We start from the raw sequence: 23,552 nt of genomic DNA on the forward strand, positions 1-23,552 counted from the left end.
ACAGCTCTGAGAAATAGATGTTCGTGGTGATAGAATCCCGCATCCAATAATACGAACCAACTACCTACTGTTTCATCTGTCTTGAAGTTGTTCTAATGGAATATTTCTAAGAGTTGTGAAGATAAATTTCAGAGCCACAAAATAGATGGTGAAAGAAAAATTCCCATAGTCATCTTCCTTAAAACGGAAATCAATTGTGCCACAAGTCTGGAAAATGTTTACAACTACAGTCCCTTGCTGATGATCAGTGACCATAGCTGGTGCGCATACAGCACACCTGTCACATCCATGACAGTTTATTATGAGGATTTCTCAGGGCCCCAAGCAGGGAAGGCTACGTCCTCATACTTGAGCTTCATTCAATGAACAGATCCTCTGCTTGCCACTCACCCTTGTCCATTGTCACAACTCAAAGTTGCCAATACTCTACTATTATTGAGCACTCTCTGATTTAACTTTAAAGGGCCTGCAGTCCCCATATCTCCAGGTCTCGGCACATGCTTTCCGGAATGCTGTATTACTTGGCAAGGGCGCTGTGACGAAGTCCCACAAACTGGGTGGCTTAGAGCAGCAAACATGCTGCACTGTCTGGCGTTCTGGAGGTCCAGGCTGTGCTCCCTCTGAAGGCACTAGGGGGCGCTGGGCTCCAGGCCTCTCTGCGGGCTGTTGCTAGCTAGCTCCTTGGCTTGTGGCTGCACAACTCTAGTCTTTGCATTAGTTTCTCCCTGTGTGGGTGGCTGTGTCCATTTCCCACCTTTATAAGGACATCAGCCAGAGAGGGACATCTTACTCTAGCATGACCTCATCTACCTACATCTGCAATGACCCTGTTTCCAAACGAGGTCATATTCTGAGGTCTGGGGGTTAGGACTTCAACATAGAAACACCTTCCCACCCTTCCTCAAGGCCATGTGGGTTGACGTGGTCCAGGCAGAACTCACTTCCTAGAGAAGTCCTTGAGAACTCCCACTCCCACCCACCACCCACCACTCACCACTCGCCTTCCCAGCTGTATTGAGCTAGTCTCGTTGCTTATGCGTTTCTCTAATAGATGACTATGAGCTTCAGGGGAAACAGGGAACATCTGATGTTCACCTTTGCCGCATTCTCCATGCCGGGCATGTACAAGGAGCTCCGTGAAATGCTGAGTGGCCTCGTGAATGAAGGGAGAAATGCATGGCCGAAAGCCACCCTGCAGGGGATCTGGGCGCGCATCTATCTCAGGCACATCTTAGCCATAGAAACTGCTGGTCGAGGTGCCCTCCTTTGCAGAAGACATTAGTATGGATGAAATTACAGAATTGAAGTCATAGGCTTTGGTGCAGCTGAGATGCCTGCATACCAGACTGTGGTGCCTGGGTTCAAGTCCTGGCTCTGCTTTCGATTCCAGATTCCTACGGAAACACACACTCTTTCTGGGAGGCAGCAGTGATGGCTCAAGGGGCTGGGTCCCCACACACACACCCTGGGAGACAGCACGTGATGTCTCAAGTACCTGGATCCCTGTCACCCATGTGGGAGACCTGGATGGAGTCCTAGGCTCCTGGCTTCAGCCTGGTCCAACTCCAGCTGTTGTGGGCATTTGGGGAGTGACCAGAGGATGGGAGATGTGTGTGTGTGTGTGTGTGCACGCATACATCTTTCAAGTAAAATAAATAAATCCATAAACATTGAAAAATAAACTAGAATTATGGTTTTGTTACTGCTAGAATATACACATTCACTCATTTTTTTTTTTTTTACAGGCAGAGTGGACAGTGAGAGAGAGAGACAGAGAGAAAAGTCCTCCCTTTGCAGTTGGCTCACCCTCCAGTGGCCGCAGCGCACCACGCTGATCCGAAGGCAGGAGCCAGGTGCTTCTCCTGGTCTCCCATGGGGTGCAGGGCCCAAGGACTTAGGCCATCCTCCACTGCACTCCCTGGCCACAGCAGAGAGCTGGCCTGGAAGAGGGGCAACCGGGACAGAATCCGGTGCCCCGACCAGGACTAGAACCTGGTGTGCCGGCGCCGCAAGGTGGAGGATTAGCCTAGTGAGCCGTGACGCCAGCCCACATTCACTCATGATCCTCTCATCAATGTCCTGATGTGCTGTTGCCCCCACTCTACAGAGGAGCCATCGGAGGCTCTGAGTGACTCCTGTAGGGTGACGAGGGGAGCTTTCTCCAGTGTGCATCCCTGTCATACTCCCTGCAGTGTCACCTGACCCATGCTGATCAGCCCTCGGCTTCCTCCCCCTTAACTGAGGCTACTCCCGGGGAGAGCCTTCTGCTCTTTCGTCCTGACACATTCACGCACCTGAGCCACTTGTAGGAGCAGAACCAGCCGAGGGTCTGCCCCTGCTTCACCTCTCAACCTCAGCTCCACCACACCCTAGAGGACCCGGGATGTCACCTGGCTGCTTTGCCAGGATGGTGCCAGCTCCACCCAGGGTCCTATTGTGATGTCAGAAGTGAGGCTGGACTGTGGGCTCGCAGAACCTGTGAGCAAGCCCTGCCCTTCATCCCTCTACCCTCCCTGGAGCCTCTCTGCCACTGATGTAAAGACCAGGGCCAATGAAAGGATGGCGAGATGGAAGAGCCATACTTCTGCTGTGGGTGGCCCTGCAGCTGGCCTGGGCACGTGGTTCCCTGGAACGTAGGTGTCTGTGGGATTCTTGTGGATGTGTCGCACCAGGGGCATTAATCCTCTGTGGGCAGGAGGATCAACAGGGGAGTTTGTGTCCAGCGTCATTTCTAGGGACGCTGGTTCAGTAGCTGTGCGGGGGGACCTGGGGAACTTGGTGAACTTGATGCAGGTGGCCCCTGACCAGATTCCAACCATGCTTCCCCATGACAAAGTTACCATTGGAGAAGCCTGGTGTGTGTGTGTGTGTGTGTGTGTGTGTGTGAGAGAGAGAGAGAGAGAGAGAGAGAGAGAGAATTCAGCCTCTGTGCTAGGTAGCAGAGATTTCCAGAGTGAATGCCTAAGGCCAGTACATCCTTGGAGCGAGCTTACCAGCTGCTCAGCCAGGGAACGGAGGCCCATTAGCCATGCTGGGCAGCTTGAAAGCCAGTGTAGGCACCTCAAAGGTGTTTTCCTATAGCTTTCACTTTGGAAACACCCTAAAGTATTCCGTGGAGCCCGCTTGGTCTCCAGCAAACCCTCACACCATACATGGTAGTAATCTCTAGTATGGGCTCATCAACTGGGTCTTGGGAATTGAGGTAGCCTGTTTCACGGTCAGTTCATATGACAGTCAACAACCGTTAACTCTCTGCTGGGCGCTGTTTCAGGAGCTGGGTTTACAGCAGAAAATGTCCCCTGCAGTTTCTACTCCGACCTCAGCAGCAGTTGCACTAGCTAGTCAGGGGGTACTTCCTTAAACAAGGAAGTGGAAAAGTACATGAGTAGAGAAAGTTGGTTCCCGTTGGGTGGAGTGGAGTAGACCCCAGGGGCCTGTGTGACGGAAGGTCTGGGGTGGCCGACAGCACCGGGCCCCACTGAGGTGATCACATAGGTGCTTTCTGAGACAACAAGACTTGGCTAGAGCTAGCTGCTGAGGCGACACCTTTGCACGTGGAAGTGGCAGCGAGTGCAAAGGCCCTGCATAGGGAATGAGCTCAATGGCCGAGGTGAATGGGCAGGAGACACTGAACAGAGACGGGCTCGGGGGTGGGGTGGGGTGGGCAGAGCCCAGGTCTTGCCAGGCTTTGTAAAGACACAGGAAGGACTTTGAGTGTTTTCTGCTCACAGTGAAGCCATCAGAGAGCGAGACATGAGAGGGACCTAGAAAGAGCCTCTGGCTCCTGATAGACTGAAGAGGAGAGGAGCTCCTAGGCTCCAAAAGTAAAGATAAGGAAATGGAAACGCTAGTGACCTGATTGATCCGTTTCCACTGTGTACATATGTTGAAAGTCAAAATCAACAAGTGCTACAGGTTAATCAAAAATTAAAATTCAAAAAGGGAATAGGAAGTTAAAATTTAAAATGTTTCTATATACATACAAGAATTTAAATAATTATATTTTATATTAATGTGATTTAAGTAGAAATATTTCCTCTCACCATTTTGAACTATAAAAGTACAGTGTATTAGAACTGGAAAGAACTTCAAAGATGATTCTATTGAACGTCCTCCTAAAGATTCTAGAGATAACCTGTTTCACTACAGGGAAGTTCCACAAAGCTCATTTTGATATTAAAGAATGCACCATGGAAAGCCAAGACACTTTGGCAAAAAGATCTCTGTGAGTGAGATCCCAGTGGAAAGAACAGGTCTTCAAAGAGTGCCTTTCTCTGAAGGGAGGAGAGAACCTCCACTTTGACTATGACCGTGTCTAAACAAGATAAGAGTCGGAGAACTCAAGGGGCTTCCATAGCCTTGGAAACTCATGACTGGTGCATAGGGAGATTACTGATGCCATAAACAGGAGCGTCAATTTGTAAAGTCAACAACAGGAGTCACTGTGCACTTACTCCTCATGTAGGATCTCTGTCCTTAATGTGCTGTACACTGAGGCTTAATGCTATAACGAGTACTCAAACAGTATATTTCACTTTGTGTTTCTATGGGGGTGCAAACGATTGAAATCTTTACTTAATGTACACTAAACTGATCTTCTGTAAAAAAAAAAAAAAAAAGAAATTATCAATTCCCAACTTGACTCTCACTGGGATTAAACATGACAATAGGTCTGATCTGATTTCATCATCATTTAAAAAAAATCATCTATTATTTTTCACTTTATGTTCCTGTGTGGGAGCAAACTGTTGAAATCCTTACTTAAGGTATACTAAGCTGATCTTCTGTATATTAAGATAATTGAAAATGAATCTTGATGTGAATGGAAGGGGAGAGGGAGTGGGAAAGGGGAGGGTTGTGGGTGGGAGGGACGGTATGGGGGGGGAAGCCATTGTAACCCATGAGTCGTACTTTGGAAATTTATATTCATTAAATAAAAGATAAAAAAATAAATAAAAATAAAAAAAAATAAAGAATGCACCAATGCCTGTGGCTCGCAGGGAATTCCCTAAAGTTGAGAACCACAGAGCTCAGATGGTCCATATCAGTCTCTTTCTTTGTCATTCCCCACCAAGTGGAACATAAGAACTTGCTATGATTTCTACACTTCTGTGGGTTTCTTCTTGCTAACCCGTGTTTCCACGCACGGATAAAGGGTCTGGACAAGCCAGATCCTTCATCTTCAAGAACATCCCACAGGGATCTGAAGGCCCACCGAGTCTTCTTCCCTTTTATGTTCTTTTAAGACCTGGCTTCCCAGTGTGCTGGTTCCTACCCCCTGGGGCCCCGTACTGACAACCATTCGAGAGCTGCAGTCTATGACGTGAGGCCTCAGCAGTCAGGTGCCTTCATCCACCATTGTGTTTGGCATTTGCTTACACAGATCTTCCAAGGCAATGCTCCTTTCACAGTCTCAAGCTTTGGGCTCACTGTTTTCTAAGTAGAGTTTCAATTCTTAATGACTATTGCTTTTCATGCTTGATATGGATGCTTCAGACCCAAGTTTCAGGTCTAGCAAGATTATTATTATTTTTATCTAGCTTCTGTTACCTACATCAATGCTTCTTCAGCTTCACAGCATGCATTGTTATGCACTTTTTTCAAGACTTAAGATGACTTTTTATCCATTAAGTTTGAAAGGCATCCAGTAGAGCTAGCATGGGTTTGATATCATAAACCTTGCAGACACCTCCTAACCTTCAGCAAAAATTGCCAACAGACTACTGAGCCCCCATCAGATACCACCCACAGTGCTCTGCGTAAATCATTCTAAACATTCTCTAGCCCATTTCTCCAACTCTTCCAACTATATCCATTAAACGAATTCCAAAGGCTCTATATCTTCAGCTATAGTTAATAGTAACAGTGCCACTCCTGGTACCAATTTTCTGCATTAGTTAGATTCTTAGGGAGGAAGCTTCATTTGGCTTGCAGTTTGGGAGGTTCACGGTCCAAGACTGGGCAGCCCCATTGGTTCAGGCATCTGGTGAGGCTGGAGGACAGTGGAGGAATGATCGCGTGGTGTGCACGCTCTTCTTCCTCCCTCTGTGTGGCCTCTCCTTAATAATTCCGTTATGATTTGATCCTGGGGCCTCACTCTAGCAACATAATTTGATCCAATCATTTCCCAAAGCCTTACTTCCAGACACCATTATTGAGACAAGCCTTCACCCTAATCCACCAACCATTAATCCATTAACATAAGACGTTAAGGGTTTAAATATCTGCATGAGTTTAGGGAGCCAAATTTTGTTCAGATCGTAACAGAAATAGACACACTTGACTGACAAATCTCTAATCTGCCTCTTATGAGCTGAATGATCTCAAGGTTGTTAAACGACCTCTCAGAGATGGTTTCTTCATTTGTAAAAAGAGAATGATAAAATACATGCTGGAGGTTGGCTGGGATTATTAAATATCTGTCTCTCACACACGATATAAAGACAAGTGGATGCTCAGCAGGGGGTAGGTGTCATGTATCAAAAATAAAACTGGGACAAATCTGATGCTGCTTTCTAATTGGGAATCCAACCAGAACTTTTTGTTTAAACTTTCACAAATTATAACTTTAATTAAATATTTAACATCTCCCAGGGACCAACACTGCTTCACTAAATTTCAATTCCAAGGTTCCATTGTTGGCCCTGCAAAATAAGACAAGACCATTTGTGATTAGGTTGTATGTGCTTTACACTGTGTGATCTTCCAACGGGAAAGCCAAAGCATGTCTCTTTTGACATCAGCCACGAGCGTGAGGCAGGTTTTCCTGGGCACCAGCTACTTGTTCACTCTGTATCTTGTAATAAGACGAGACCACTATAGTCCACTTACTCTCCCCCCACCCCAGGCTTCCTGATTCAGGAACTCAAAGAGCAGATGCTTTTGACTGAAGTTCATCAACTCCCTGATTACTTAGACAGGTTATTGATTGGTCAAGGAATTCTTACCATTGATGTTAGGGTCTCTTTGCCTATCCATCACCCATCCATCCATCCTTTTACTCCATGAGTACATGCTGGGTTCCTGCAATATGCCAGCTTCTAATCTGGGTGATGCTTTGAGATCGGGCAAAGAGATTTTAACCTAACAGTGTCACAAGTGTTTAATCAGTAATTGCTATAATTGTTCCCAGGGGGAAGACAGTATCTAATGTCAAAGTAATACTGGGGGTTCCTGGTAGAATCTTGAAAGGCCAGGAAGATTTCTAAAGTGACTTTCTTTTTTTTAACTTTTATTTAATGAATATAAATTTCCAAAGTACAGTTTATGGATTACAGTGGCTTCCCCCCCCTATAACTTTCCTCCCACCCGCAACCCTCCCACCTCCCGCTCCCTCTCCCATTCCATTCACATCAAGATTCATTTTCAATTATCTTTATATACAGAAGATCAATTTAGTATACATTAAGTAAAGATTTCATGAGTTTGCACCCACACAGAAACACAAAGTGTAAAGTACTGTTTGAGTACTAGTTATAGCATTAATTTACATTATACAACACATTAAGGACAGAGATCCTACATGGGGAGTAAGTGCACAGTGACTCCTGTTGTTGACTTAACAATTGACACTCTTGTTTATGGTGTCAGAATCACCCTAGGCTCTTGTCATGAGTTGCCAAGGCTATATAAGCCTCTTGTGTTCGCCGACTCCGATCTTATTTAGACAAGGTCATAGTCAAAGTGGAAGTTCTCTCCTCCCTTCAGAGAAAGGTACCTCCTTCTTTGATGGCCCGTTTCTAAAGTGACTTTCTAATTGAGCTAAGGCGGAAAGGAAACACATGAATTATATAAGCGAAGAGGGGTGAGCCGGATCAGGGAGAGGCGTGTCTTTCCGATAGAGGCATGCGTAACAAGGGTCCTGACCGAGGAAGGAGGAGGGCATTTCTGGGGGCTGAAAGGTGGCCAGTGATACTGGAAGAGGAATTGACGGGCAGAGGTGAGTGGTGACAGGGCTGTGATTGGTGGTGGTGGTGGTGCTGGTGGTGTGCGTGGGGTATGGGGTGATGTGTGGTGGCAGGATTGTATGGTGAATATGTGAATGGAGGTGTAGTGGTGGGGTTATGAGGTTATATGGTTGGGTGGTAAAGTGTGTCCTGGTAGGTTTGTATTGTGATGGGGGTTCTGCACTGGTAGGGCTGTGTGACGCTAGGGTATCTGATGATTGTTTTTGTGATAACGGGCTTATGCAGTGTCGAGGTTTAGTGGTGTGGGGTCGTGTAGTTGTGGGTTTGTGTCATGAAGGATTGTGTGATGGGTTGTGTGGTGATGGTTTGTGGGCTACTGGTCTTGTGTGGTGGTGAGGTTTGTGACGGCTTGTGCAGCAGCGAGGTGTGTAAGGGATAAAGTTGTGTGGTGGCAGAATTGTGAGTTGGTGGTATTGTAGTGTTAGGGTTGTACAGCCATGGTGAGAGGTGATGATGGAACAAGTAGGTGGTTGTGATGCGTCATGTGAAGATGGTTGGAACTGAAATGCCTCTTCATATTAGAAGCTTATGTAAAATTTGGAGTATCATTGCCAATGACTCTGGAGCCAGACTGCCTAGGCTCCAGTCTCAGCTCAGGTGTATTTCTGCCATTGTGTCTTGGCCAGACACCCCAACCTTAAACTTGCCTCTGTCATCTTTCCTTTAAAATGGGGCCATGACAATTTCAGTTTTCTCATGAGGTTTGTGTGAGAATTAAATCAGATAAAACAGAACAGTGCCCAGCAAATAGTAAATGCTCCACATTTTAGATTTTTATTGTACTTATATTTCTCATTTTTCAAGGAGCAAGAGAAAGACATTAGAAGATGGCGAAATAACCCCCTCACACAGGAAATGCCAAAATTCTTATCCCCCTCATGTTATGGATAGGATGACCCCTAGAATTAAAAGTGGATGGAAGCTGGTCCCCTGATGACAGTAGGAAAGGCAGGAGAGGAATCCGGCGGGGTGGGGGTGGGAGGTGACCAGTTTCCCTTCTCCTGTGCAATGTCTGGTGTCCTAGAGATATCCTCTTGGAAAGGCCCAGGAAGATGTGTCCAGAGCCAAGGAGAAGGATTGCATGGTTCATGCCAACACCATCCTGAGGCTCTGTTTTTCATATGATGGTGTGGCCTAATTTCAAATAAATGAATGCTCTCACCTTGGTTTCCTGACGGGTACAACAGCAAGATGTGAGCCCAGGGCTGGTGGTGGAGAGTCCTTCCCCTCAGGCTCTCAGAGGGGGGACCTTTCCAAGATGCCACCATGGCTGCTCACAGGCACAGACCCCACAGTGGTGGTGCCTTCTGCAGTCATAGAGGGGACATCACATTTGTCAGATGGATGCTGTTAACCTGGCTAAGCCACTGTTGTCTGTTCAGGGAGAGGAGAACTTTTACTGAAATTCCTTCCAAGCCAACTAACAGTGACTATTGGGCTCTGGCTTTTTCCTCCCTCTTCCTTTTTTTTTTTTTTTTTTTTTTTTTTTTTTTTTTTTTTTTTTTAGCAATATGTGGCCGCAGAATAATTGCCAAATCTGAGAAGCTAAACATGTCTGGAGTCATAGGCGGGGAACCTGCAAGCATTACAGATTTTCCATGGCAGGTGGGTATTCTTAGCCAAGGGTATTATCTCTGTGGAGGCACCATCCTCAGTGAGTGGTGGATTCTAACTGCATCTCATTGCTTCATCAGAGCAAACAAGTAAGTATTTCAAACAGAATTTTTAACCAGTGTGGTACAGAATTTGCCCCTAAGTGCTCCCTTTCCTGAAAACTGCACCTACATTTGTCAGCTATGAAATAAAATACCAGATTTCTAAATACAGGCCAGCGTGGCTGAATACTTTACTTTACAGATGGGAGGTGAGCTCCTCTCCTCCTAGGGTGTTTTATACATTGTTGTATGTCTCCTAACTTGCAGAAAAAAAAAACATTCCTTGGATTTTGCTTATTGCTAAGTCCATGTGATCCTGGTTCAAATGTCTGGCAAGTACTTTCTTAAGCATATGTCTCACCTGGAAATTTAGTTGGCTCACTATGCCCCTTGAATCAGAGTTCTCAAAGGAATCGGGACCCAAGGGCAGGCCTCCAGCCTGATCAACCAGAGAGGCTCCTGCTTTGTGCCCAAGTCCACAAATCACAATTTTAAAGATGTTTCCCAGGTGCTTGTCCCATAACCAGTCCAGTCCTTGTGAGTCAAGGTCAAGACCCCTTGGTTATTTATGCATAGCGTGACGTCCTGACAACGGTTGATGAAATGTGCAAGTTAGTTCACCCAGGTAGGAGACCACTGGGCTGAGAGCTGGTTATCAAGGGGGCAGGACCGGAATTCACGTCTCCTGGTGCTCAGGTGGGGCTCTTTCCTTGGCTCTCTGAGTTAGGTGTGTACATGACCCCAGATGCCTCCACACTCCCATCGCTAGTGATCACAGCCTCAAACTGTTAGCATTATTTGCTCTTAGGACTCACCTTTGGCCCTTCTGAAACCTATCTTTTTTCTCTTTCTTTTGTTTTGAAATAAGATCCAACTTGTCAATCGTACACGGCACAGATGACTTCAATAGCACGAATTTGAAGAAGGTGCAGGTGGACAAGCTAATTATGCATTCTGGTTTTGACAGCTGGATCTTGGATAATGACATAGCGTTGCTCTTGCTCAAATCCCCATTAAGGTTGGATGTCAAGAGTACACCCATCTGCCTTTCAAAGGTCACTAACATACGGAAGTGGAGTGGCTGCTGGGTGACCGGATGGGGCGTTACCCGTGCCAGTGAGTTTCTACCAACTAGTGTGGGGTGGCATCTAGCTGATGTGTGGAATGGGAAGCCAGCTCTGGAGGCTTGGCTGGCCCTGGGGAATCTGTCAGATCTGGGGACTTCGTGTCCTCAGTCCAGAGGGCAGCTAGACTCTCTGGGCCTTCCTGGGCTGCTGTAGGAAGCCATATGCCCAGATTGTGAACCAGGAACCCTAAAGAGGTCCTCAGAAATAACCCTGGCAGAAATTGTCCAAGCCTGGGGTGGGGGGACTTGGAGGAATTTTCAGGGACATGTTAATGGGCAAAGAGGTGGCACTATGGACTGGGTTCTGGCCCCGGTGTCAGCCAGGACAGCTCTGTTCCCACTGCTGGTGCCAGCTCTGCTCTCCTGCCATGCCTTTGTTGTACAAGGATTTGAAAATCACAGATCCAGGCCAAAGAAGAAGGGGATGAATTGAATATAAAAATTTCTTACACAGTCAACCTGCAATGCACTTTGCTGTCCCCTCCCAGTCAATGCACAAAGTGAAACCTTTAGTCTTTGGTCTTTTTTGTAAATGTGTCTCACCCCATAATCAACAGATAGAGAAGACACATCCCAGTCAGTGCTACTCTTCCAAGCAGGCCCCCAAATGGCTGACCATTTATCCAGGGTGACCCCAAAGCTCGGAGCTTGTTAGGAATTGCCCACAGAAACTTTCCCTGAGCTTCAAAAAGAGGTTCCCTTCCTAACTTAAGAGTTCCTCAAACTTCACTCAACACATATTCATGGGACTTCTTCTCTGTCCCAGGAGTCCTAGACCTTGGGGATTCGGTAATACGCACCTGGGGAACGAATACGCTAGGTGCCAGGTTCACCTCTTCAATTGGCAGTGAGAGCTGCAATTACCCTGACCGGAGTCAAGCTTATCTTTACCTGTCACAGACCCCGGACTGTAACTGGCCAAGGCCTCTCCTTGCATTCTTACCGGGCTGGACAATACATCATTTCAGAATCCTGGCTAGAGACCGGAACCCTCAGCAGGGTGGTGAGAACTGGACTCTGGCTGAGACTGAGCAAGGACCCAGATCTAGGACAGGGCTCTGGCTTCAGAGAGGGTGGGCTCCCCTCCGACTCCCTCCTCACTTGGTCTGAGCACCCACGTGGGCAGATGTTTGACTTCAACCTAAAGGGATCACTTTGGGCTCATGGCTTTCTCTCCCTTTGCTTCTCCTTTGAGTCAGAATCTATAGGTGCTCCATCTTCAAAGCTACAGAAAGTTGACCTCAAACTAATGCACTGGGACACGTGCTTCTCTGTTTTGCCTATGTTCACCAAGAACATGCTGTGTGCCAGGAATTCTCAAGGTGGAAAGGATTCCTGCCAGGTAATGAACTTGTCCTGTGCTTGTAGAGGGTTGGCCAACACCTCCAGAATACTTCACTCCCCTCTGTCTCCTTGGGATTAGATGTGGTATTAGTTTCTTAGGTCTACCATAAGAAGTGACTACAAACTAGGTGACCTGAAACAACAGAAATGATTCTCTCATGGTTCTGGAGATGTCATCAGGCCTACACTCCCTCTTAAGGTTCTAAGGGAGGGTGCTTCCTTGCCTCATATAGCTTCTGAAGGTCGCTGACAATCCTTGGTACTTATGGCTTGCAGCTGCCCCACTCCAATCTCGGCTTCAACATTCACATCACCTTCTCCCCTATGGGTGTGCCCCCCGCCCCGTTTTCTTATACAGACACCAGACTTTGGATTAGAGCTCCTTCTAGTCCATTATGACCCCATCTTAATCTAACTAATTACATCTGCAAAAATTCTGTTTTCAAATTAGGTCACATTCTGAGGTTCAAAGTGGACATGGATTTGGGGAGGATGGTTTTCAGCCCAGTACAGGTGCTCTGTAAGATCCTACAAGGACAGATACTCTGTAACCAAAAGGAGGCAGCGGTAGTGATGAGGGGTGCGGGCCCTGAAATCAGGTGCCCTGGCTCCCCTTCCCAGCTCCTCTACTCACTGTTCTTGTGATCTAGGCAAGTGATTTCCTCCTGTGCCTGGGACTTTTCCAATTTCTTCATCTTTAGAATGAGAATACTAAGAGTTCCTACCTTTTAGGGCCACTGTGAGAATGACAAGAATGAACACACATGAAGTACTGTAAGTAAGGTAACACTGAATGTTACAGCTGTTGTTTTCATCACCACTTTTACACCTATCAGTCCCCAGTAGAATACACACTGTTACCACACACACATGGGAGCGCTGTGAATCAGGTCTGTGACACAGACCTACCTCATACAGGGAAACTGAGGCTGCTGAGGAGACCAGAATCCTACCAACGGCACTCTGGCCGCTGGGGTTCCACCAAACTTTTGGGTCCTGGTAAAATAAGCCACCCAACCTGACCATGCCAGATTGGCCTGATCCGACAACCACAAAAATAATAGGGGCTCCCACTGAGCAAACTCCTGCTAGATACCAGGTTCTGGACTTGGTCACTTCCTTTCACTCACACAGCCATCCTGTTGTTATCTGCATACAATCAGAGCCCTCAAATAACTTGAGAAAAATGCTCAAAATTCGCACAACCAAATATTCACACTGGAGTTTGGACCAAGGTCTGTTGGCCATCGCTGTCCCCTGTGACGTGTTTCACACTGCTTCCCCTTCTCCAGAGAAGTCATTAGAATTCTTCATTTTAAAGGAAGATCACTGACTTTCCAATGACTTCAAAGCATTTTGTACAGAACAGTTTGATTGGAAGTAAGTTGTTGGACATAGCAATGTGTTCATGATAACAATTTGATTTTAAAACATCAAATAAGCCTATTCTATTTTGAGGGCTTTTTGTTTTGTTTTGTTTTGAATTTAGATTTTTAGCACGAGTGGTGGTGGCTTTTTTTAAAAAACTTTTTGTATGTCACATAATATTTCCAAAATACAGCTTTGTTAGCTGTGAAACAATATGTACGACCTGATTCTATTTCTGTAAAACCAGGATGTGTGCACATTTGCACATAGAGAAATGGAAAAGTTTTATTTGAAGATGTTAATAGAAATTTCCTCCACAAGAGTGGAATTAGAAGTGTTGTTGATTTCACTTGTTTCTTTGAATCCATGGTAAAAAAAATTTCAAGTGGTACAATGTGTGTACAATGAAGATGAAATTTATCTCTTACAATTGTTCTCCAGTTTCCTCCCCAAAGGGAAACCCACTGTTAGTTATATGGATGTGTATTCTTCCCAAAATATTCTTTGGGTACACAGTCATGTGTGCGTGTGTGTGCTTATATGTAAGTGTATTTATTTATATAATTATGGGTATTCTTCATTTCTTTTTCATATTGATTTTTCCAATTTTTTAAACTTATTATATATTACTCTTCAACAGAATTTTGAAAATATTCCCAAAGGTTTGAGATATGCCAATTGTGTCTGCTCCACACACTTTGGCTAATTCAGTGATTTTTCATGATGTTTTGGAATTTGTCAGTCATTTAAAATGTAATTCTTTAAGCCACAAAGTAACACTTTGATATAAGATTCAACTGGGAACAGTACAGAAAGAGAAAAATGGACTGGCTAAAAATGGATGTGAGATGAGAAGTCAGGAGGGATATTTGAAGAATTTTGAAAAATAACAAAGCGCTTAAGGGAAAAAATCGGCTTAGAAAATTGCCCTTCGGTTCATCACAACCAGTGCACAGGAGCTGGTGTTGTGGTGCAGCGGGTTAAGCAGCTGTGTGCAGTGTTGGCTCCCACATGGGCACCAGTTTGTGTCCTGGATGCTCGACTTCTGATCGAGCCCCCTGCTAATGGGACCGGGAAAGCAGCCGAAGATGGCCCACGTGCTTGGGCCCCTGCACCCACGCAGCAGACCAGATGAAGTTCCTGGCCCCTGGCTTTGGCTTGGCCTGGTCCCAGCTGTTGAAGCCATTTGGGGAGTGAACCAGCAGATGGAAGATATCTCCATCTCTCTTTCTGTCCCTCTCTCTGTCTCTCCCTCTCTGTGTGTAACTGTGCCTTTCAAATAAATAAAACAAATCTTTAAAAACAAAACACTAGTGCATGATGAGATGATGATGATGGAAGATTCATTTCCTACCAAATCATCATTCATCACATTGTTTTTGACCAAATTGTTTGCCACCTTTTCCAGCAGGCCCAGAGCACAGTCACATAGCTGAAGAGCCGAACCAAATTCAAAAGCCTGCCCATCAGAACACACCAACTTTGGTGCTTGCTTTGCCCTGTGCCAACTGCCCATATCTGAGTAAGTTAAAGAAGGTTCTTGCTACTGTCCCCTCCACTTGCAAACAACTTTTCTCTCCTAGGGTGACAGTGGGGGACCTCTGATTTGCCACAAAAAGAACAATAACAGTGTATGGTACCAGCTGGGCATTGTCAGCTGGGGAGCAGAATGCGGCCACAAGGAGATTCCTGGGGTATACACGAAGGTGTCAAGCTATCTGTCCTGGATTAAAAAGAAGACAGCGCTGGCTGGGAAGCCTTACCTCCGTGAGCCAGACTCCGGGTACAGTTTGCTTCTCTCACCCTGGGCCATCTTGTTCCAATATTTTGTGATACTTCTGTTATCCTGGTGATTAAACACTGTGTTGTCTCAAAAACCAAGTGTCTGTCTCAGTTTGTGAAATCAGGTACAAGTTGCAAGGAGTGATTCCAGATGATCAGTGGTGGCTGAACTAATCACATGCCCACAGGAACTTAAACTACACAAGGATCCTTCAGAAAGTTCATGGGAAATGGAATTAAGTCGTAAGTTTGATTTTGGTGCCAAAAAAAAAAAAAAACAAAAAACATTTGCACCATGCGTAGTTTGTCATGATATGCATTTTCTGTGAACTTGTTGAAGTCTAAGGGTGTGAGTGAAGCATCTCTCCATAGGAGGAGCTGCAGAAAGCCCAATCTTTCCTGTCTTACAAACAAGCGTCCCTCCATAACTACTCTCATTGTCCAAAGAGGCATGAAATAGGAAACACTGGCAATTCTAATCTCTCCCTTTCTATCTCATTCCTGAGACCTACTGATTTGGTTTCCAGGCATTTCCCTAATTTTTTTTTTACCCCTCTTTGCTCCCTTAGATACCGTGAGGTCCTGAGCTCCAGCCAAGTCTGCTTTTGCTCTCAGGGACCATGTGCAGTAACGCTGAGATTCACCACTGGGAAATGCTTGAAGCAGAGAAGGTCTAGCAATGGGGTGAGAAAGAAACACAACTAACGGGCTGCACTAATGTAGGCACCTTTGCTTGAAAGTCTCAGCCAGTCCAAAGTCTAAAAAGGACACGAGGTAGAGCAGAGTCAAAGAAAGAGAAGCCCTGACCCTGAGAAGTTATTGCAGTAAAGAGTTATCTAAGGGTTTTAGGGAGGCCAAGGTTACACTTGGGGCCATCTGGACAAGTGGATGGCCTGTCCTGATTTCATGCAATCAGCTATGGGCATCATTTTCCCATTCAGGCAAGACATAAGTGACATTCTTTTGTGAGACAACTTGACACATTTTTGAAGAGAGGAAAATAGAGTATTTTTAAAAGATGAGTTTTTATATGATTTTGCCATATGTAAAATTCCTTGAGCTATAAACAAAAAGGGAAAGGAAAAGGCAAGTCATCAATGTTTGTGTGTTGCATTCTGACCAGGAAGAGGTGTTCCTCCATGTTGGCTTTAACTGGCTTTGTCAAAACAGGACGGCCATCTGATCCAGACAGGTGGAGGGCACGGAGCTGGGGACAGCAGGAAGAATCGGTATAGAGCTAATTTTTGCCAAAGCATTAGATGTATACTGTAAGAATTTTGGCAGCTGGAAGGCTTGTAAATATGGCTACGAGAAGATGGGTAAGTGTCTCCAAGAAAGGTACGTTCAAAAAACGTTTCCTCTTCTCTGACAAAGCAGAGGCTCCACATACTCTGACAAAGTAATGAATCCATGGGCTTCAAGTTCAGAGGCAGAGGTGGAGGTGGAGGCAGAGGCTGGGAGGGGCCGCAGTCCTGCACCCTCAGCTCAGGGCAGCGCTGATGGAGAAGCAGAAATAACCAGGATAAGCTCTGGTGAGAGGGAGAGAGCGAGAGAGCGAGAGGGAGAGAGGGAGAGAGCGAGAGAGAGAGAGAGAGGGAGAGAGAGAATGTGTGTGTGTGTGTGCACGCACACACTGCTCTGCCTCCATCACAAAATACATTGTCAAACTTTCAGATTTTTGTCAATTCTACAAGAAATGAAACTTTAAAGTATCTTTAAAATTGAAATAAATTTACAGAGAGAAATGCCTTGATCCTAAGTTTGATGGGTTTCTCAAAGTACTTATAGCCATGTACCCCACAGCACTATTAAGTCATAGAACATTTCATCACTCTAGAAAGACCCCACAAGCCCCTTGCCCGCCAGCCCCAACCTGAGCCCACCCTCTTCCCCTCCCACCACAGCCAGCCACTGTTCTAGCTTCTTTCACTGTATCTGTTCCAGAACTTACCGCATGTCTATTCCAGAACTTACTGCGATTGGAATAATGGACATGTTTTGTGACCATTTTCCTTGCTTAACATAAGATTTTGGGGGCGCATCCATATTTGGAGGCATCAGAACTCTCTCTTTATCCCTGCAGGGTGGGTTCTCTTGTGAGGACAGACCACATTAGTTTTGTCCATTTTCATATTGATGGACACCTGCATTACTTTCAGTTTGAGACTGTTAGAAGCAATAAAACTACGGCAAAGATGCGTGTGCAAGTCTTTTTGTGTGTATATACACACGTTTTCATTTTTCTTGGGTAAATACCAAAAAGTAAAATTGTTGAGTCATAAATAAGCATGCACTTAACTTCAGGAGAAACTGCCTGGAGGATTTCCAAAGTGGCCGTAACATTTTACATTAGCCCCACCACCGCCACCACAGTAACAGATGAGAATTCTAGGCTGCTTCACATGTTGGTGAACATTTGGTATTGCTGGTCTTTTTCACTTCTCCATTTCATAGATATGAGACTGTATCTCACCTCGTGGTGATTTTAATTTGCATTTCCCTCCTAATGATGTACTGAACACATCTTCATGAGCTTGCTGGCCACTTGTACACTTCCCTTCATGATATGTCTCTTAAAGTCTGCCTTCGCAGCTCTCTATATGTTCACATTATGGCTTTGCCTTTTATCTGACTTTCCTGGTTGGTTTTGGGCGAGTGCTTTGATTTCCTACACACATTGCCATCCTGCCTGGAGGAGGAGGTTCTTGCACAGATTCCTTTTATTTTGTAGATGTCTACCTCACTTCAAGAACATTGCTGTTATGTTTTCTAGTGTAGATTTAAAAGGCTCTTTCTATTCTTTTCATTTCTGCAAGTCTGCTGATTATTTATAGGTGAGATCTGTCACTCCACATCGCTCTTCTTAGCTCTTTTTTTTTTTTTTTTTTGGACAGGCAGAGTGGATAGTGAGAGAGAGAGAGACAGAGAGAAAGGTCTTCCTTATGCCGTTGGTTCACCCTCCAATGGCCGCCACAGCTGGCACGCTGCGGCCAGCGCACCACACTGATCCGAAGGCAGGAGCCAGGTGCTTCTCCTGGTCTCCCATGGGGTGCAGGGTCCAAGCACTTGAGCCATCCTCCACTGCCTTCCCGGGCCACAGCAGAGAGCTGGACTGGAAGAGGGGCAACCGGGACAGAATCCGGTGCCCCGACCGGGACTAGAACCTGGTGTGCTGGCGCCGCTAGGTGGAGGATTAGCCTATTGAGCCGCGGCGCCAGCCTAAATATCTTCTAAGCTCTTAAACCTTTCATTCATACAAGGACCTTACATCAGCCCTCATTTTCACTTATCAAATATTTTTTTTTGCTTTGCTTTGTTGCTTCCAGCTTAGTGGCAACTCCATCAAATCTACTCTGTATTCTCACTTTTTAAATCTCTATCCATTTCTTTTTCATTTATTTTTCTTCCATGAACTCTTATGAGTCAACTTTTCTGTAGCTGCTTTGGGTAAAGAAGGTAAAGCAATTAAAATTTTCTGCTGCCTAGAGTATATCCAATGACATTTTTATATCTCCATACCTATATTTGTATCTATGTAGAAACTGAGATACAGACATGTACCCATAATATAATACTACATTTTCCTCATGTCTTTTTTGTTGTTGTTTCTATATGCTTTTGTTTGTTTATTTTTGAATTTCAAGTTCAGCCTTTGACTTCAAAATTGAAAAGATAGAGTATCTCTTCCTACTCCTTTTCTGTGAGAAGGCTAAGTGTTCCATTTGTCTCTGTCGGCCTGCGGGGCTGGCATTACCCACTTAGGTCCTATACTCAGTCCTTCTGCTCGAGGCGTGGGGAGGGAGCTGGCGTTGGAACAGTCACTGTCTGGGAATGCTGCTGCTCCCTAAAGAGGCCCTGAGTGGGCACAGAGCTCGCTGGGCTGGGGAACATTCTGTCCTGGGTGGGTATCCATGGCTTCCAGCACGCCCCCTCCTTTGCAATAATCTCTCCTGAGCTCAAAGCCTTCTTTTCATTCCTGAGTCAACACATCTTTCTTCCACACAGACAGTTCTAATATCATCTGCAAATTCTGTGTGTGCCTACCATGTCCCTGCAGCCAGGTCAGAGGGCAAAGAAGGGCGCCATATTGTTCCCCACTGGTCTGTTCCCTGGACATTAGGGACCACAATGGGAGAGCTCCCATCCTTCCCATAGTTCCCTGGATCACAGCCCTTGCCTTCCTGACCTGAAAACACTGGAGCTCCATGGAATCGCCTCACTTTGTTTTGCTAAACTTGACACGACAGAACTGGGGGGTTATGTGTGGGTTTTGTGTTACCTTCTTTAAAATATATAGGACTGGGGCTGATGATATGGTATAGAAGGTTAAGCCTCCACCTGCAGCAATGGCATCCCATGCGGGCATGGGTTTGAGTCCTGGCTACTCCATTTCCAATCCAACTCCCTGCTAATGCACCTGGGAAAGCAGTAGAATATGGTTCAAGCACTTGGGCACCTGCATCCACGTGGGAGACCTGGAAGAAGCTCCTGGCTGTTGGCTTTGTCCTGACCCATCCCTGGCTGTCGTGGCTATTTGGGGAGTGAACCAGCAGATAGAAGGTATCTCTCTCTCTCCTTCTCTCTGTATCTCTGACTTTCAAATAAATAAAATCTTTTGCAAAATAAAATATATAGGATTGTGTAAAGCACTAATTATAACACATTGTTGTATTTATAATGCATCTGTATGGTACTAACAATACAAAGGGTGGAGAACAGAGTTGTCCTGGAACAATGTCTCTACATTTTACCAGTTAGTGTTAAGATGAAGCACATTTCTTTAAAGTTAATTAAGTTTCTCAAAAAAAAAAAAAAAGTGAAATTAACTTTGAGATGCAATGACTTTGATCAGCCCTTGTCTCGACTGTTGAGGAACAGTTTTGTGTGTGTGTGTGTGTGTGTGTGCAAATTGTTGAACTCTACTCGGTATAGAGTTGGTCTTCTGTGTATAAAGTTAATTGAAAATGGATCTTAAGTGGAGAATGGGACTGGGAATGCGAGAGGGAGGAGGTGGAGGAGTGGGAGTGTGGGTGGGAGGGCAGGTATAGTGGGAAGAATCACTATATTCCTAAAGTTGTACTTATGAAATGCATGAAGTTTGTATTCCTTAAATAAAAGGTCTCTTTGGAAAAAAAAGATGAAGCACACTGTGGTTTGCTAAGATGTATTGTAATCCCTAGAGCAAGGAGTGAGGAAATAACTTAAAAATATATAGCATTTTGAAAAACCCAGAAGATGATTTTAAGTGGTACAGTAAAATTATTTATTTAACACAAAAGAAAGCAGTAAGGGAGAAGTTGAGGAACAAAGACAGGAGACACAGAGACAACAAATACAAAATGGCACATGGAATTCCAACACATCAATAATTATAATAAATGTTAATAATCTGCACAACAATCAAAAGGCAGAGATTCTAAGACCAGATAAAGAAGCAAGATATAACTATATTCTTACATTGTCAACAAGAGATACACTTAATTTTTTTATTTGAGAGATAAAGAGAAATAGGTAAACATCTCCCATCCACTGATTTACTCCCCAGACACACACACCAGCTGAGGCTGGGCCAGCCTGAAGCCAGCAGCCAGGATATCAGTTCAGGTCTCCCCACGGGTGCCAAGAATCCAAGGACTTGAGCCTCACTGCTGCCTTCCAGGGTAGCATTAGCAGGAAGCTGGAATTGGAGGCAGACACATGACTTGAACCCACGCACTCCAATGTGGGATGTGGGCATGTTGAGCAGTGTCTTAACTGCTACGCCAAACACCTGCTTCAAGAGACACATTTTAGATTCAAAGACACAAATAGGTAGGTATACTTAGTGAAATAAGCCCAGTCACAAAAAGGCAAATATCATATATTTTCCCTGATTTGTGGTAAATAATATCCAGAATATAAAAAAGTAATGAATAAGAGTGAAAATGACATTTTGAGATTTGAATATTGTTTATAGCCTTTGTCTACACTCCTGAGGAATGAGGAACAGTGGCTTTTTCTATTTATTACTTGTTGAATTCTTTATTTAGTGGAGGGTTAAATTTGTGATTATAAAGTAAATTAAAAATATGTCATTGTAAAAATTAAAAGAAAAATAAGAAAAAAAGGAGAGTGAGTGAGGGAGGGAGGGTAGGATGGGAAGTATTACTATGCTGTTAAAACTGTATATACGGGCCTGCGCTGTGGCTCACTTGGCTAATCCTCCACCTGTGGCACCAGCACCCCGGGTTCTAGTCCCGGTTGGGGTGCCAGGTACTAGTCCTGGTTGCTCCTCTTCCAGTCCAGCTCTCTGTTGTGGCCAGGGAAGGCAGTGGAGGATGGCCCAAGTCCTTGGGCCCTGCACCCGCATGGGAGACCAGGAGAAGCATCTGGCTCCTGGCTTCAGATCAGCACAGTGCACTGGCCATAGCGGCCATTTGGGGGGTGAACCAACAGAAGGAAGACCTTTTTCTCTGTCTCTCTCTCTCTCACTGTCTAACTCTGCCTGTCAAAAAAAAAAGAAAAGAAAGAGTTACACAGAGAGAGAAGGAGAGGCAGAGAAAGACTAAAATTTTGTGGTTCCAAAGTCACAATTAAGAAAATGAAAAGTCAAGCCACAGATCAATATAAAATCAGGCATCTGATAAAGGACTTGTATCTAGAATATACAAAGAATTCTTCAATTCAGTAATAAAAAGTAATTCAATTTGAAAGAAGAAAAACTGGAAAAATATTCAAATACACATTTCATTAGAGACAGGAATTGATAATAACATGAAAACATGTTCATCGCTAGTTATTAGGGAAGTACAACTAAAACCACCGTGAGAGACCATTGCCATCTGCTAACAGGCTACCATCAAAAAGAAAGATAATAACAAGTATGAGCAAGGATAAGCAGAAACTGGGATCATGTAAAATGTTAAAGCCACTTTGTAAGAGAGTTCGGCAGTCTCTTAAAGTGTTAAACAAAACTTATCATGCCACTCAACAATTCCACTCCCAGGAATCCATCCAAGGCAAAGAAAAGGTTTGTTGTTGTTGTTGTTGGTTTTTTTTTTTTTTTTTTTTTTTTGCACAAAGACATTCACAAGAATACTGTCAGCACCATTATTTGTTATAGCCCCAAACTGGAAATAACTCAAAGTCTCATCAACTGTTAAATGGATAAATACATGGTCAATCCACACAGGGAAGGACTGTTTGGCAACATAATAGAATGAGCTCCTAATACTTCTGAGGCCCAACACAGATATCAGCATCCCTGTACCAAGTGCAAGAAGTCAGGAGCACGGGACTATCCACTAACACGACTGGTTCAGAAAAGGTAAACCGGGACAGCAAGCAGATCAGGGGCTGGGCTGAAGGCAAAGGAGATGAGGAATGATGGAAATGTTCCCAAACTGGGCTGTGATGATGGCTGTGAGCTTAGAAAAATCATAGAATAATACATTTTAAAAAAAGATTTATTTATTTATTTGAAAGTCAGAGTTACACAGAGAGACAAGGAGAGGCAGAGAAAGAAAGGTCTTCCATCCGCTGGTTCACTCCTCAGATAGCCGCATCAGCCAGAGCTTTGCTGATCTGAAGCCAAGAGCCAGGAGCTTCTTCCGGGTCTCCCACACAGTGCAGGAGCCCAAGATTTGGACCATCTTCCACTGCTTTCCCAGGCCACAGCAGAGAGCTGGGTTGGAAGAGAAGCAGCCGGGACATGAACTGGCGCCCATATAGGATACCAGCACCGTAGGCGGCAGCTTTACCTGCTACACCACAGTGCCAGCCCCTGAATAATACATTTGTAAATGAGTAGATTTTGTGGCATGTAAATTATACCTTAATAAAGTGGGTTAAAAAGTAAAAAGCTAAAATTCTCACAAGAGAATAACAACATTGTTATACTCATTCAGTGACTTTTGTGAGGATTAAATTTGTGATGCCCTACAAAGTTTGGGATCTGTGATGGCTGTTATTCTTAGGGTCTTTCCTGGCAGCCTGAATATTCTGGGCTTTCAAGTAGCAAGTGAGACAATGGATCCACTAGACTCATGAGACCAAAAGGAGTCACTGGACCTTGGAAGGGCCTGCTGTGGGAGACACAAAATGCTCCCTCCTGGTGGATCCCAGGTCTCTCTAGAATTAGATCATTGCAGGCCCCAGATTTTTCCCCAAATGACCACAGAACCCAACAGTGGATGCGGTATGAACAGATGGTTTGAGCCTGGGAGGCCTCACGTCAGTGTGCGGATCCAGTTGGCTTCTTTCTGCTTCCTCCATCGGCGCTGCCTCAGTAGGATTCCCTGAAGACTCCGCTCTCGGCTGCTGACTGAGTTG

At 45.0% G+C, this 23,552-nt stretch overlaps 1 protein-coding gene across 2 annotated transcripts; it reads left to right on the top strand.

Moving 5' to 3' along the window:
* The first annotated feature begins 2,459 nt into the window (after positions 1-2,459).
* LOC100338042 (serine protease 52) lies at positions 2,460-23,552 on the top strand. 2 transcript variants are annotated; one of them, XM_051831710.2, is made up of 5 exons: positions 2,460-2,633; positions 9,475-9,670; positions 10,491-10,738; positions 11,948-12,090; positions 15,044-23,552. In XM_051831710.2, the coding sequence occupies exons 1-5, from the start codon at positions 2,552-2,554 to the stop codon at positions 15,311-15,313; spliced, it is 939 nt and encodes a 312-aa protein (XP_051687670.1). In that variant the 5' UTR covers positions 2,460-2,551; the 3' UTR covers positions 15,314-23,552. The 2 variants fall into 2 exon arrangements, with proteins under 2 accessions (XP_051687670.1, XP_008249787.1); XM_008251565.3 differs by lacking the exon at positions 2,460-2,633 and adding an exon at positions 7,462-7,939.

The sequence above is a fragment of the Oryctolagus cuniculus genome, chromosome 2 (genome assembly GCF_964237555.1).
Source record: "Oryctolagus cuniculus chromosome 2, mOryCun1.1, whole genome shotgun sequence".
Taxonomy (NCBI): Eukaryota; Metazoa; Chordata; class Mammalia; order Lagomorpha; family Leporidae; genus Oryctolagus; species Oryctolagus cuniculus.